The sequence below is a fragment of the Musca vetustissima genome, unplaced genomic scaffold (genome assembly GCF_032173495.1).
Source record: "Musca vetustissima isolate MV318-11 ecotype Yass unplaced genomic scaffold, APGP_CSIRO_Mvet_v1 utg112237, whole genome shotgun sequence".
Taxonomy (NCBI): Eukaryota; Metazoa; Arthropoda; class Insecta; order Diptera; family Muscidae; genus Musca; species Musca vetustissima.
In genome coordinates, this window is record NW_026888012.1 from 46,617 (window position 1) to 60,248 (window position 13,632).

Consider the following 13,632-nt stretch of genomic DNA (forward strand, 5'->3'; position numbering starts at 1 on the left):
TCCTTGAAAAAATAATATTTAATAATCCACGCCTATCGGAGTCCTTGAAAAAATATTATTTAATAATCCACGCCTATCGGAGTCCTTGAAAAAATATTATTTAATAATCCACGCCTATCGGAGTCCTTGAAAAAATATTATTTAATAATCCACGCCTATCGGAGTCCTTGAAAAAATATTATTTAATAATCCACGCCTATCGGAGTCCTTGAAAAAATATTATTTAATAATCCACGCATATCGGAGTCCTTGAAAAAATATTATTTAATAATCCACGCCTATCGGAGTCCTTGAAAAAATATTATTTAATAATCCACGCCTATCGGAGTCCTTGAAAAAATATTATTTAATAATCCACGCCTATCGGAGTCCTTGAAAAAATATTATTTAATAATCCACGCCTATCGGAGTCCTTGAAAAAATATTATTTAATAATCCACGCCTATCGGAGTCCTTGAAAAAATATTATTTAATAATCCACGCCTATCGGAGTCCTTGAAAAAATATTATTTAATAATCCAAAAATATTCCTTAAAATCCACGCCTCTTTGACTGATAGTCTTTGAAAAAATATTCCTTAAAAATCCACGCCTCTTTGGCTGATAGTCTTTGAAAAAATATTCCTTAAAAATCCACGCCTCTTTGGCTGATAGTCTTTGAAAAAATATTCCTTAAAAATCCACGCCTCTTTGGCTGATAGTCTTTGAAAAAATATTCCTTAAAAATCCACGCCTCTTTGGCTGATAGTCCTTGAAAAAATATTCCGTAAAAGTTCACGCCACTTTGGTTGATAGTCCTTGAAAAAATATTTTTTTTAAAATCCACGCCTTTTTGGCTGTTAGTCCTTGAAAAAATATTTTTTATTTTTTTTTTTGTAAATCCACGCCTATTTGGCTGAGAGTCCTTAAAAATATTTTTTAAAAATCCACCACTTTTTGGGATAGTCCTTGAAAAAAATATTATTAAAAAATCCACTACTTTAGTCCTTAAAAATATTAAAGAAATCCAAGCCTATTCTAGCCTTTGAAAAATTAGTTTTCTCAAAATCCACGCCTGTTCTTGTCGCTAACAGATTGACCCTGAAAAAAAATATATTTTTTTAATAAACATTTAAATCCTTTCCTTTATATTTTTCTTAAAATTATTCTAATGCATTTAAATTGTTATTTAAAAATAGTAATAATAATAAAGAAGCGCGTTAAGTAGCTAACATTCGAATGACCTCGACCGCATTATTATAATTTTCAGATACATTTCGATGTTACTTTTTTGGGTTGCCACACAAAAAACGGACGCACACTCACTACTGACACACACACACACAAATATATTTACAATTCTATTCATTATTTTATTAGAGTTCAGTTCATTTTCCATTTTTTGTTTTTGATGATGCTGATCTCGGTGGTCTACAAATTAAATTGCCATGTAATTAACTAATCTAAGAGTTAGAGATGAAGGTGAAACCTTTCTTTGAAGTAGCTTCGCAAAAAGGAGGGAAAACAAACAAACACACACACAAAACGAATACAACTATTTCTCTTGTACGAACTTAAAATAAGTTGAGAAAACTTTGAACTTTTCACCTCTCTAAACTAAATTATCCATAAACAAACGGTTTGGTTGTTCGGGGTTTGTGTTTTTATCAGTTGTTAGGCATGATGATGATGATGAGGGACGAAAGGTGGAATATGAAGACGAGGAAGAACATAAATAAGAAAAGAGGTAATTAACATTTTCGAATTGTGTATTTTGCAGAAAAAAGGCGGCGGTGGTGGTGGCGGAGCTGGTGATAAAGGAGGTGCTAAAAATAAGGGAGGTGGAGGCGGCGGCGATAAAGGTGGTGGCAAAAAAGGTCAAGACCAAAAGGCAGGCGGTGGAGGTGGTGGTGGCAAAAAAGGCGGCAAGAAATAGCAGTAGTACAACATGGACTATATATTTTAATTTGCTATTCTGTTTTCTTTTCTTTTTTAATTTAATTGGTATTATAATTTCTAATTAATGCGTGTATTATTGTGATTTTTGAATAATTCTTTTAATTTAGAATAAAAAATTATTTTTTATATAAATGTAAATAAAAATAATTCAAAAGGAAAAATATATGGGTGATTATTCAATTCAATTTATTTCATAAACAAGAACCTAGCCCAAAGGGCCATGAGCGATTCCAAAAACTTCATTACATGGACAACTCCAATTATTATTTGGAATCGTAACAAAAAAAAAACAGTTTAGAGGAACTGTATTTTTTTCCTGTGGTCCGGTAATTTTCCTTTCTTCCATCGTCATGTGGTCTGGCGATTTTTTTCTATAGAAAAAGCCCGTGTTTTGGTCTGTTTTTTCTATAGAAATAAATAATGGCGGTCGTTGTTTTTTTTATAGAAAAAAAAAAAAATAGAGTACTGTGGATTTTGTTCTATAAAAAAGGCCGTCCTTTCTATAAAAAAAAAACTGTCCCCTGGTCCGGAGATTTTTTTTCACTAGAAAAAATCCCGTCCTTATGATAGGTAATTTTTGTCTGTAGAGAAAAAACTGTCCGGTGCATTTTTATACCCTCTACATAGTATGGAGGGTATATTCATTTTGTTTTTCCGTTTGTAACTCATCGAAATAATCATTTCCGATCCCATAAAGTATATATATTTTTGATCAGCGTAAAATTCTCTGACGATCTATGCATGTATGTCTGGCTGATGTAATCACTTTAGCCTCTAAACGAATTGAGAAAGATCGCCAAAATTTTTCATAGAGTCGTATTTTATATGCAGGCAGGTCAAGTTCGAAGATGGGCTATATCGGTCTACTTTTAGGCATAGCTCCCATATAAGGGTACCCACCAATTTTCGGTATTTTGGGTTCCTTTAGCGCATTTTTTCAACCGAATTCGCTGAAATTTGGTACAATGGGTTATTATTGGGTACCAAAAATTTTCACTAAAAATTATAAATATAGGTCCACTTTTTCTGGTAGCCCCCATATAATACACCAAATTTTCGATATTTTGGGGGTTTTTATCGTATTTTTAAACCGAATTGGCTGTAATTCACTACTTTTAGTTCTTATTGGGTAGCAAATCTCTCCACTAAAAATTATAAATATAGGTCAATTTTTTCGAGTAGCCCCCATATATGGGTACCCCCTAATTTTCGGTTTCTTAAGCACGTTTTTCAACGGAATTTAATACTTTGGGTTCTTATTGGATACCAAATTTCTCCACTAAAAATTATAAATATAGGTCATTATTTTTCGGTTAGCCCCCATATAAGGGTACCCTCAATTTTTGGTATTTTAGGGTTCTTGAGCGCATTTTTCAACCGAATTCTCTTTAATTTGGGTTTCTATAGTCGTATATGGTATCAAATCTCCCTCCCAAAAATATTTACATTTGCCTTCTTTTAAGGTTAGTCCCCATATAACTCCCTTTTTTGTACTAAAATAGTTATCTGATTTGTTCCGCGTATTGGGTTTGGTTCTAAGACTCTGTTGTAATGATTTCACCTGCGGAGGATATCGATATCGAAAAACTAGAACGTAAGGTTCGCCCCCTTTTGACGATATCTACCGATATTCGGTATTTTTGATATTTGTTTCGAAATTGAGTTATATAGTCCTTAATTAGGCATAGCTCCTCATATTATGATAACTACTCGTACAAGTGTTCGGTTACTCCTACACGATGTAATCAATATTGCTTCCGTTTTAGGTATAGCCTCCAGGGACGTACTCACACAATTTCTGCAATGAATGTCGGAAAATATTGAAGCAGCAGCTTCTAATTGCAGCATTTTGTGGATATTCTGCCCTACCTTGCGCCGCCAACACCAGTCAACTTTTTGGAGTTTTAGGAAACATCTCCATATTAATAGTTACGCCTAAATTTTTACGTCTACAGAGGTTTTCTATTTTCAATAAGTATATTTATATTCTTTGAATACTTTGAGTAAATAATAATAATAATAAAATAGCTATTAATCTATTATTTTTTTTTAATATAATAAAATTAGATTTGTTGACTATCGGAACCATTCTTGTGACATGGCACCAAAGAATGATGCTGCTCCAGATTTACTCTTAGTATCGCTTTTTCTTGACGAGGATGGAGCTGTTGAGCTGGTAGCTTTACGTGTTGGTGTGGTCTGGAAATTTTAGAATAAAAAAATAAATGAATTAATCTTATAGTAATTGAATGAAAAGCTTAGGGGTTTATATTTATGAACTAGGTGAGTGGCAGAAAAATAATAAAAAAAAATCTCAATCTTCCAAATTTTCTAGAGCCAAAATATGTTATTTTGCGATAACGCATGTCTTAAATTTATGTTATTCTAATTTTTAGATATCAATAACATAATTAAAAAATAAATATTCACAAGTTAGTATTGCATGGATTTCTAGACTAATTCAATCCTTTAACTATTTAACAACAACCAGAAGCAATTTTTAATTTTTCCATAAAAACAAATCTTTTTGGATTTTTCCTTAGAAGTCTCATTGAATTAGTTGCATGCAAAAACTTTCAAAAGCCACAACAAACGAAAAACCAAAAATTATCTAAACACATCGCATGCATAATATAAATATTTACTTATAAAAATAACGTCTCTCCCCATGTAAACCATAACATTGTGTTGAAATATATTTAAAAAGAACACATAATTTATAATTCATATAAAATATCCTTTAAAAAAGAACGTTGTGAAATATAAAAATAAAATTATTATCAAATAAATCGAAAGACAAGAAAAAGAAAAACAAAATGTTGTCAACCCTTACCTTTTCACTTTCCGAAGTTAAGACAAGTTTCTTGGTTTCCACAGCTGTTGCAACATTGGTATTGGTAACTACTGGCAGCAGGGGGAACCACAATGTTGTGGCACCACTTGAACACAAACTTAAAACATTGGGATCTTTTTCTGGTACAATAACAGTACTCGCCACAGAAATATTGCTTTGATTTGTGGCTGTCGTTGTTGTTAGTACACCCAGTATACAATTGTAACGTGTTACGGCCCGCTTAACATTGGCCACCAGCTGGGTAGATAACAATTCAAAATCGAAAGGATCAATTAAATCTCTATAGGCATCCTGTAGTGATGTAAATTGATCTTTCTGCTCCCGACTTAAATCGAAAGAGTGTTGTAAAAATTTCAAATCAAAATACATTTGTAAGGCAATATTTTGTCCCATTGGTGTGGTGGTGTTGTTTGTCTTTTCTATAAGATTTTTGTAGTGTTGCAAGAGATTTTCCAATAACACTTTCTTTAAAGTTAACAGCACTTTGTTGGGTAAAGTTTCAGGCACTATTTTCTTTAGAGCTGTTATTAACGTGTGGAAATATGATTGTAAGGAGATGCGAGGTTGTGTGGGTACACGGAATGTTGTTTGAGTGGGCATATCTTGTTCGTCTTTTTGCTCCAAGGTTATTATTTCCCAGTGCTGTAATTAAAAACAAAAATATGAAAACAATTTATTTGATATTACCTACCCATATAGAAATATAGAAAAAAACGGTCCTTGGATGTATGAATTTTTTTCAATAAAAAAAAAAAAAACAGATAGTTCTGGGGATCATACTTACCGCAAAATCTTCCAAAATAACCGCATTCGAGTTTACTTCCATTAAATAACGATCACTATTATATTCCACCAATACACCACGAACAAGACATAGCCACAATTGAAATACTTCATCTTCGATTAAACCACAAATACGTTGCCAATGTTCTTGGGAAGCGGCCGAGGCTGCAGTCGTAGTACCACCCAATTGTTCACGCCATAAACTTGAATGACAAAAACATTTCTTCAAATGGGGACAAAGCTCAATTAAGGAACAACAACAGCGAATAACAAATAATAGTTGCTGACGTTGAGACGATTCCAATCGTAATTGCTTTGTTTTCGTTATATATTCTGTAATTTGTCGTTGCGCGGTTTCTTTAAGGAAGTCGACCAAATCCTGTTTATCTTCCTGTTTTGTTGTGGGCTCTTCCAGTAGCACATTCATTTCTTTAATTATTGATGACAGGCTGTTATCAAATTGTGTGGCCATTTGTATTATGTTATCATCATAACCCTTTGATTTCATCAACAGCTTTTTAGTTTTCTTATCTTCGGATAAAGCTTGATCTAAGCTATTTGGTAAATCTGTGCTATATTCTTGCCACAGACTGTAATTTGATTTATTCATCAACCCCTCTTGTTGTAATGTACCTTCAATTGTTGCAAATGTTTCGTGAATTGCTTTAGACCAACTATCATTGATGATATTACGTATACGTTGATTAATCAAGGGAACATAACGTAGCTCATAAAAATCCAAGGAATGTGTTAAATTATATTGCTTTGCCAAGTTTGATAAATTCAATTGCTTTCTCAAGTGATTTGCTTCGGTTTTAATTTCCTGTATGGTATTCATATTTAAGACAAAATCGAAAAGGCCTTTCAATTGCTTATCTGCTATTCGTTGAGTATCGGCAAGAAATGTTTCTACGGCCTGGGCCACTGATTCATTTTTTAATGTGATTGTTTCAAATTTCGGCTTAAAATTGGTTATAATATCGGGTAGTAAATATGCAAATTGTACATCATCACTGTCCATGCGTGCAATGGTGGGTGGTGCACTTGGATCCGAGTGTTCGTGGAGTTTTTTAAACAACAATCCATTTTCTGTAGAAGCAAATAAAACGATTTAAAATGTTTCTAAAAAATATAAAATAATTCACCTTACCCATAAAACACTTCGAGACCATATCCACACTTTCATTTAGGACCCTTAAGCTAACAAGTATACGTTCCTTCACTCTACCACCCTCGGAGGTTAGACAATTTAGAAATGCCGAGGACCGTAAATTAAGAAACACCTTCAGAGCACTTTCCAATGAACAACGATCCAATTGTAATAATGCCAATAGACAATCCGCAGTTAATTCCGGTGCTAAATTTTCCCTTTCCAATGCAACCATAATTTGTTGTTTAATAGTCATGTGAAATGGTTTCAAAATTTCCCATTGTTTCTTGGCAACGGGTAATTTTTGCATTATTGGATTACTCGAATCCAATTGAAGGCCCGTACTTATGTGACGACTAAATATAAACAATTCCGTTGCAGCATAATAATGTTCACGATCAATTTGTGACCAAATCATTTCGGGCAAAGAAGTCAACAATTTGATCTGTACCATGGTACTGAAATAATTGTTCAGTTGTTTATTAGCATTTTTAGATTTCAATTCACCGGCACTGTCGGTTTCGGTCTTGAAACCCAACAATTGTTGTTCATTGAGATTTTGACAATTAACACTTATTTTTTCGACTTGTTCTATCAATGCCTTGGTGGAGTCTTGCATGGAGGTAATGGTATCGGCAGCTTTTAGCAAATCTCGATAACGTTCTCTGTAATGAAGAAATCATTGCATGGAAACATTTGGATGTAAATGATCTGATTTGCAACAACTTACCCAACCATAGTCCTCAACTCCTCCCTTTTGTTTTCGACCACCTCTTGTATCTTCTTGTGTATTGTATCAATTTCACCCACACTGTGCTGTTCAAACAGCGTATCGACATTTAAATTTAATAGATTTAATGTAGCCATTGTTTATTAAATAGTATTTTTATTTTTATTTTACTTTTTTCGTTAAATTATTGTTCGATTAAACAAATTTTGTTTTGTTTCTGACACGTACAAGAACAAAAACAGCTGTTTTACAGAGTTGTCTCATTCAGTAATGAGCGTGTTCAAAAGAGTTATTCACGGAAATGAACCATTGAAACTAAAGGACGCTATTGCCTTAATTCATTGTTAAATTATTTGGCGGCAAAATAATGCATATTTTCAAACATTTCTATAAAAAAATATAAGTTAAATATAAAATTCTGAAGAACATCTTGGCCCAGACTGTCCGGAAAACCAAGGTCAATGAAAATTCTAAACTGTTTTTTGTTTTTCAAACTTAACTGGTACTGGAAACCATCTCAAACGAGAAATTCTGCAATGGACAGAGTGGTTCAATTGAAATTCTTGGCCCCAAATCCAAGCTTCTGTTGTGATTTTTCCCGTCCCTTTTTCCCGTCACTCATAGTGTACCTTGAAATCTCCTATGCACATTTAACGTGGATGTAACATATATTGATCGGTGGTGCAGAAATTATAGGCCATGGACCTTATTAATAGATATTGTCATGATCTATTAATAAGGTCACCAAAATAGCAATCGAAATCGGAAAACAGCTGTTTTTTCTCAAGTCTAATGTCAAAAATTTCAACTTTGTTTACGTTTTCATAATGGAAGTCAATTCACAATAATGCATTTTGACAGCAAACTTGAGAGATATCGATAATCAGCTGGTCTCCCTTGGTGACCATGGATATTGTCAAGTTTATTGCAAAAATTAATCAAAATCGACTTACAGATCCCTAACTTGATTTTGTGCTAAGTTTGTTTGCTGCTCTTTCGGAGGAAAGGTGTCAATGTTGTTTGTGTTGTGGTGTTGTATTGAAGCTATTTAGTAGTTGATGAATAAAGCCAGATATATTTAAAAAAGCTGTTTTATGATAAGATAAAGGGCGATATTAAGTATGAAAATCGGTGTCACTTGTATGTTTGAATCATAAACAAATAATTAATTTCACTTCCATTTGTTTTTTATGTGCATATGTGGGTCGTTCGTCCATTCGTCGGTTGGTTATTTGGTGTAATTGCAGCATAAAACAAAATGGATCACGAATTCCAGATGAGTGTGACCAAAGCGTTGCACCCCTCGGAGCAACCGTTAAAAATGAAACATGCCCGTTCGGTGATTATTGCAACACATCGACACAAAGGTGCAAAAATGTTCTGGAACATTGTTACGCGCCAGCCGTTAATGGAGCACCGTTTTACTGCATGGAAATTTTGCCATGTACTGCATAAGGTGTTGCGGGAGGGTCATGAGAATTGCTTACGCCATTCGCAGGTACACAAAACTCTGATATTGGAGGTGGGCAAGTTGTGGGGCCATTTGCAAGATGGTGTTGGCAAATGCATTGAAAGCTACACCCAGCTGTTGGTTAACAAATTGGATTTCCATCAAAAGAATTTGGGTATACCCGGTGCCATAACAATGGATTTCAATGACATACGCAAGATCACTGGCGATGATTTGAATAACTATTTTCAATTGTGTGTTGAAATATTCGATTATTTGGATTGTATTATTGCCCTGCAGCTGGTTATATTCCAGGCCTTGAATACATATCGTTTGTCGTCGATGACACCCCAGGGCCAGTGTCGTTTGGCGCCACTTGTTACCATGATACAGGATTCGAATCCTTTGTATGATTTGTGTGTTCGTGTACTGTTTCGTTTACACGATGGCATACCGCATGACATATTGGCGGGTCATCGTACACGTTTTAATGAGTTGTTTGTTAAATTGAAACTGTTCTATGAGAGTGTACGTCCGTTACAATATTTTTCGGATATAATACAAGTACCCCACCTACCAGATGCTGCACCAAATTTCTCCTCTGTGCATGATGTGGGAAATTATATTGCACCAGTTATGCATGTTTTCCAACAGCAGGAAGAGGAGGAGATACCCACGGTGGAGGAGAGTCTATTGGATTTGTCCAATGCAAGTGAAAATAATGCCTCCTCATCACCCACGGAACCAGTGCCTCAACCATCAGCAGCCGAGGAGCAACTCGAAGAAGCCCAAATCATGATTACCAATTTGCAGGAAGAGTTAAGAGTTCGACAAATTCACATTGACCAACTGGTTAATATTACTCGAGAAATGTCTAATCTTCAGGTACGCAATGAGGCCTTGGAAGCCGAGGTAAATTTAACCAAGGAAATGCTGAGGAATACCAATCAAATTAAAGAGAAATTAGAACAAAAACTCAAAGAAATGGAAGAGCTGGAAGTTGAGGTCAAGGTGGGCGATGACAAATACAAACAAGTGGAGGAGAAATTTGATAAAATCAAAACGATGTATGCCAAATTAAGGGAAGAGCATATACAATTGTTGAGGGTACGCAATGATGATTCGAAACAATTAATGGCAGAACGTAAGAAAGCCGAGGAGTTACAAACTGAGATTCTGGCCCTTAAGGCCAAAGAGGAAGACTTGATCAAAGTCGAGCAGAAGAATGTGGCATTAAATGACAAAATCAAAGAATACGAAGATGTGATTACGAAAAACGAAAAGAGATTAAAAGAATTAGAGCAGCAACTCAGCGAGTCCAAGGCCTTATTTGAGAAGCACGACACCGATAAGAGTGCAATTATAAGTGAATATGAAAACCAGTTGTTGGAACAAAAAATGGAATTGAAGAAGTTCAAAGAAAACTATGATCTGGAGGTACAAACGAAGCAGCATGAAATGCAGGAGTTGATGCACATCAAATCCCAGCATGAAAATAATCTGCAGGAATTACAACAAAAATTGCAGAATACCACAAAAGATAAGGATAATTTGAGTCTTAAATTGCAGGAAATCGAAAAAGAAATGTTGCAAAAAATCCAAGCACATGAAAACGAAATGAAAATAAAATCAACTGAGATGGAACAATTGCAGGAAGTGAAAAGTCAACAAAGTGAGACAATACGTAACTTGGAAGATCGCCTACAAGAAGGTACAAAAACAAATGAAACCCTAAATCGTAGCCTTAGTGAAATGGGTGAGCAGATCACTGATATTTCTGGTCAATTGGAGACAGCCAAAAAGGAAGTAACTGACCTTAAAACAAGTGAAACTCAAACACGAAATATGTTAGATAATCTACTATCCTCCCTAAGTAAATTATTGGCAAATTCCATACAAAAAGATTTCAATTTTGAGTATTTGGAAATGACTGAAATTCCACAGGCCAGTAAAATAAATATACAACAAATTCACAATCAATTACAGCAAATTCCAAATGAATATAAATCGCTGCAAGAAACAAAGGGACAACACATGGCACCATTTATGTCTTTGTATTTAGAATTGAGTCAAAATTTCAAAATATTCCATGAACATATAATGTTGATATTTAGTAATACCACAGATTTAAATAAGGCTGAAGAGTTACGTTTATTGTGTAATGAATTGCGGCAATCTGTTACGGCCTTGTATAAGGGCATTGCTGAAAATAAAGAGGTTGCTGTAATTGAAAATATTTCCCTAAGGGAAATCGGCCCCAAATTAAATGCCATACAATCTGTGGTCACAGGCTTGGAGAATTCCTTTAGCGAAAGCCTCAATGTGGGCGATATGTTGCAACAGGAACTCAAGCAAATGGACAATATTATCGAAGAGGCAACTAAGGAAATCATGGATCTGTTGCTGAATACCAAATCCCAACATGAGGGCATTAAACTAGAGGTTAATGAGAAAATTTTGGATTCATGTACCAATCTGATGCAATGCATTATGGTTTTAATACAACGTTCCCGCGAATTGCAAAATGAAATTGTTTCCACCCAAAAGGGAGCTTCCAGCGTCAAGGAGTTCTACAAACGTAACAGTCAATGGACTGAGGGTTTAATTTCGGCCTCCAAAAGTATTGCCAAGGGTGCCAAATATCTAGTGGATGCTGCCAATAAAACAATTGGTTCCGATTCAGCAGAATGTTTTGAACTCATTGTGGCTGCCCAAGATATTGCTGCCAGTACAGCTCAATTGGTTATAGCCAGTAAGGTAAAGGCCCGTAACGATAGTTCCAATCTTGCCAATCTAACAAAGGCTTCACGTGATGTTTCCATGGCCACGGGACAAGTTGTGGCCACGGTACGAGATGGTAACAGCAAACTGGAATATAAAAATGAAATTGATATTTCACAATTAACACCCTTCCCAAAAGAAAACCATGGAAATGGAAATGCAAATAAAGGTTCTTCAACTGGAACATTCACTGCAAAGTGAACAGCAAAAGTTAATGTCATTCCGCAAGGCATTCTATCAAAGTGCAGATGATGATTAGAGAGAAAAAAAAACAAAACCACAGTATAAAAATTCATTCCTTTTTTATTTGTTTGTCTTATATTTATTAAAAAAAGAAACCAAATCTAAAAATATATATTTTTATATGTTTTTTTTTTCTTTAAAACCATAGTTTCAACTATGACTATATAAACAAAACATGACAATATATTTATAACATTCGAAATGTCTTAAATTTATATACTATGAAACTACTAACAACTAATTAAATTAACTTACTTGACTATGTCAATAACAAAAAACAATAAGAAAACGTAAACAAACCTCCCTCCCCACTAACAACAATTGTTTTGTAGATATATAAAATGTTAAAACACATATACATATGTATGTATATGTTAACTCCGAACAAAGAAAAAAACAAATCTTTCAGTATAAAAACAACCAAATTGAAACTAATCTATTCCCCCAACATTCTATCTTTATTGATAGTATTAAGAAACCAACAAAAAAAAACCTAAAATAAACATAACACCAAAAATTCCCCATAAATTGTTTAAAACACCCACACACATGGACATATACCACAAACCATTGTGTTGTTATAATTGTATTTTTATGTATAAAAGAAAAATAAAATAAATATTTTTTTATTATCATTATTATTAAAAAAATATCGAAATTGTATAATTTATGTTACAATATACATTTTTTTAAACTAAGTTTAAGTAATAACAAATCAATAAAGCGTTGTTAATGACAGACAATTTCATAGAATGTTGACTAATAACAAAAATATACAATGTGACAAATACATAGAAATATATATATATATACATTAAAATGCATTGTATGTTTTACTTAAACGGGTTTGAAATCAGTCAGTCAATCTCACATGGCTTGTTGACATACGCAAAGAAGTTGTGGTAAATATTTAATATTTGTTTAAAGCTTTTAATTGTTTGTGGATAAACAGTTGGTTTTTTTTTTTCAAATAGTATTTACTCACATAATTGTTTTATAAACTATTCGCAGTATTTAATTTTTTTATAACCTCCACCACAAGGGGGAGTATAAATTAAATTTGTCATTTCGTTTGGTACACTTGCAAATATTCACCATAAATTCTATGCCGATTTAGCCATGTCCGTCTGTTTATTGAAATCACGTTAGAGCTTTAAAATTTTACACATACATTATTGCTATTATGATATTGAAAATGGGATTTATCGATTCGCTTTTTATGATACCCTAATATTTGGTATTTTGCAGCTTTTTGGTTACGTTATTCAACAGAATTGGTTCTAATTTGATATTAGGGCTTTCAATGGAGTAGAAAATCTCCATACCAAAAAATAAAAAATATTAGTCAATTTTTAGGGGGCCCTCATTTAGCGGTACGCCCCTATATTGGGTATTTCTAAACTTTTGGGTAAGTTTTTCAACCTAATCAGTTGTAATATGGTATTTTGGTTTCTCACTGGGGAAAAAAGTTTCCTATCGAAAATGATCAGTATTAGCCCAATTTTCCGGGTAGTCCCCATATTGCACTACGTACCAATATTTGGGTATTTTGGGCACGCGTTTCAACCAAATTGTCAGCAATTCCACATTCTGGATTCTCATTTCATAGAAAATTTTCCTACTAAAAATGATCAGTATTGGCCCGGGTAGCTCCCATATTACACTACACGCTAAAAGTTTGGGCCATTTTTTTTGGATTGCCAT

General features: G+C 33.8%; 2 protein-coding genes across 2 annotated transcripts; one reads left to right on the forward strand and one right to left on the reverse strand.

Moving 5' to 3' along the window:
* Positions 1-4,011: 4,011 nt before the first annotated feature.
* On the reverse strand, positions 4,012-7,615 carry LOC133335844 (conserved oligomeric Golgi complex subunit 1). The gene is made up of 5 exons (XM_061544138.1): positions 7,455-7,615; positions 6,725-7,389; positions 5,576-6,663; positions 4,771-5,433; positions 4,012-4,136 (listed from the first exon to the last, which is right to left on the reverse strand). Exons 1-5 carry the CDS (start codon positions 7,589-7,591, stop codon positions 4,014-4,016), a joined length of 2,676 nt encoding a protein of 891 aa, XP_061400122.1. The 5' UTR covers positions 7,592-7,615; the 3' UTR covers positions 4,012-4,013.
* A 1,096-nt stretch (positions 7,616-8,711) lies between these two features.
* LOC133335845 (huntington interacting protein related 1) lies at positions 8,712-11,953 on the forward strand. Its single transcript, XM_061544139.1, is given in 3 exon segments — positions 8,712-10,506; positions 10,558-11,811; positions 11,813-11,953. Coding segments are annotated over 3 exon segments (3,180 nt in total). The 5' UTR covers position 8,712; the 3' UTR covers positions 11,945-11,953.
* The last annotated feature ends 1,679 nt before the right edge of the window (positions 11,954-13,632 follow it).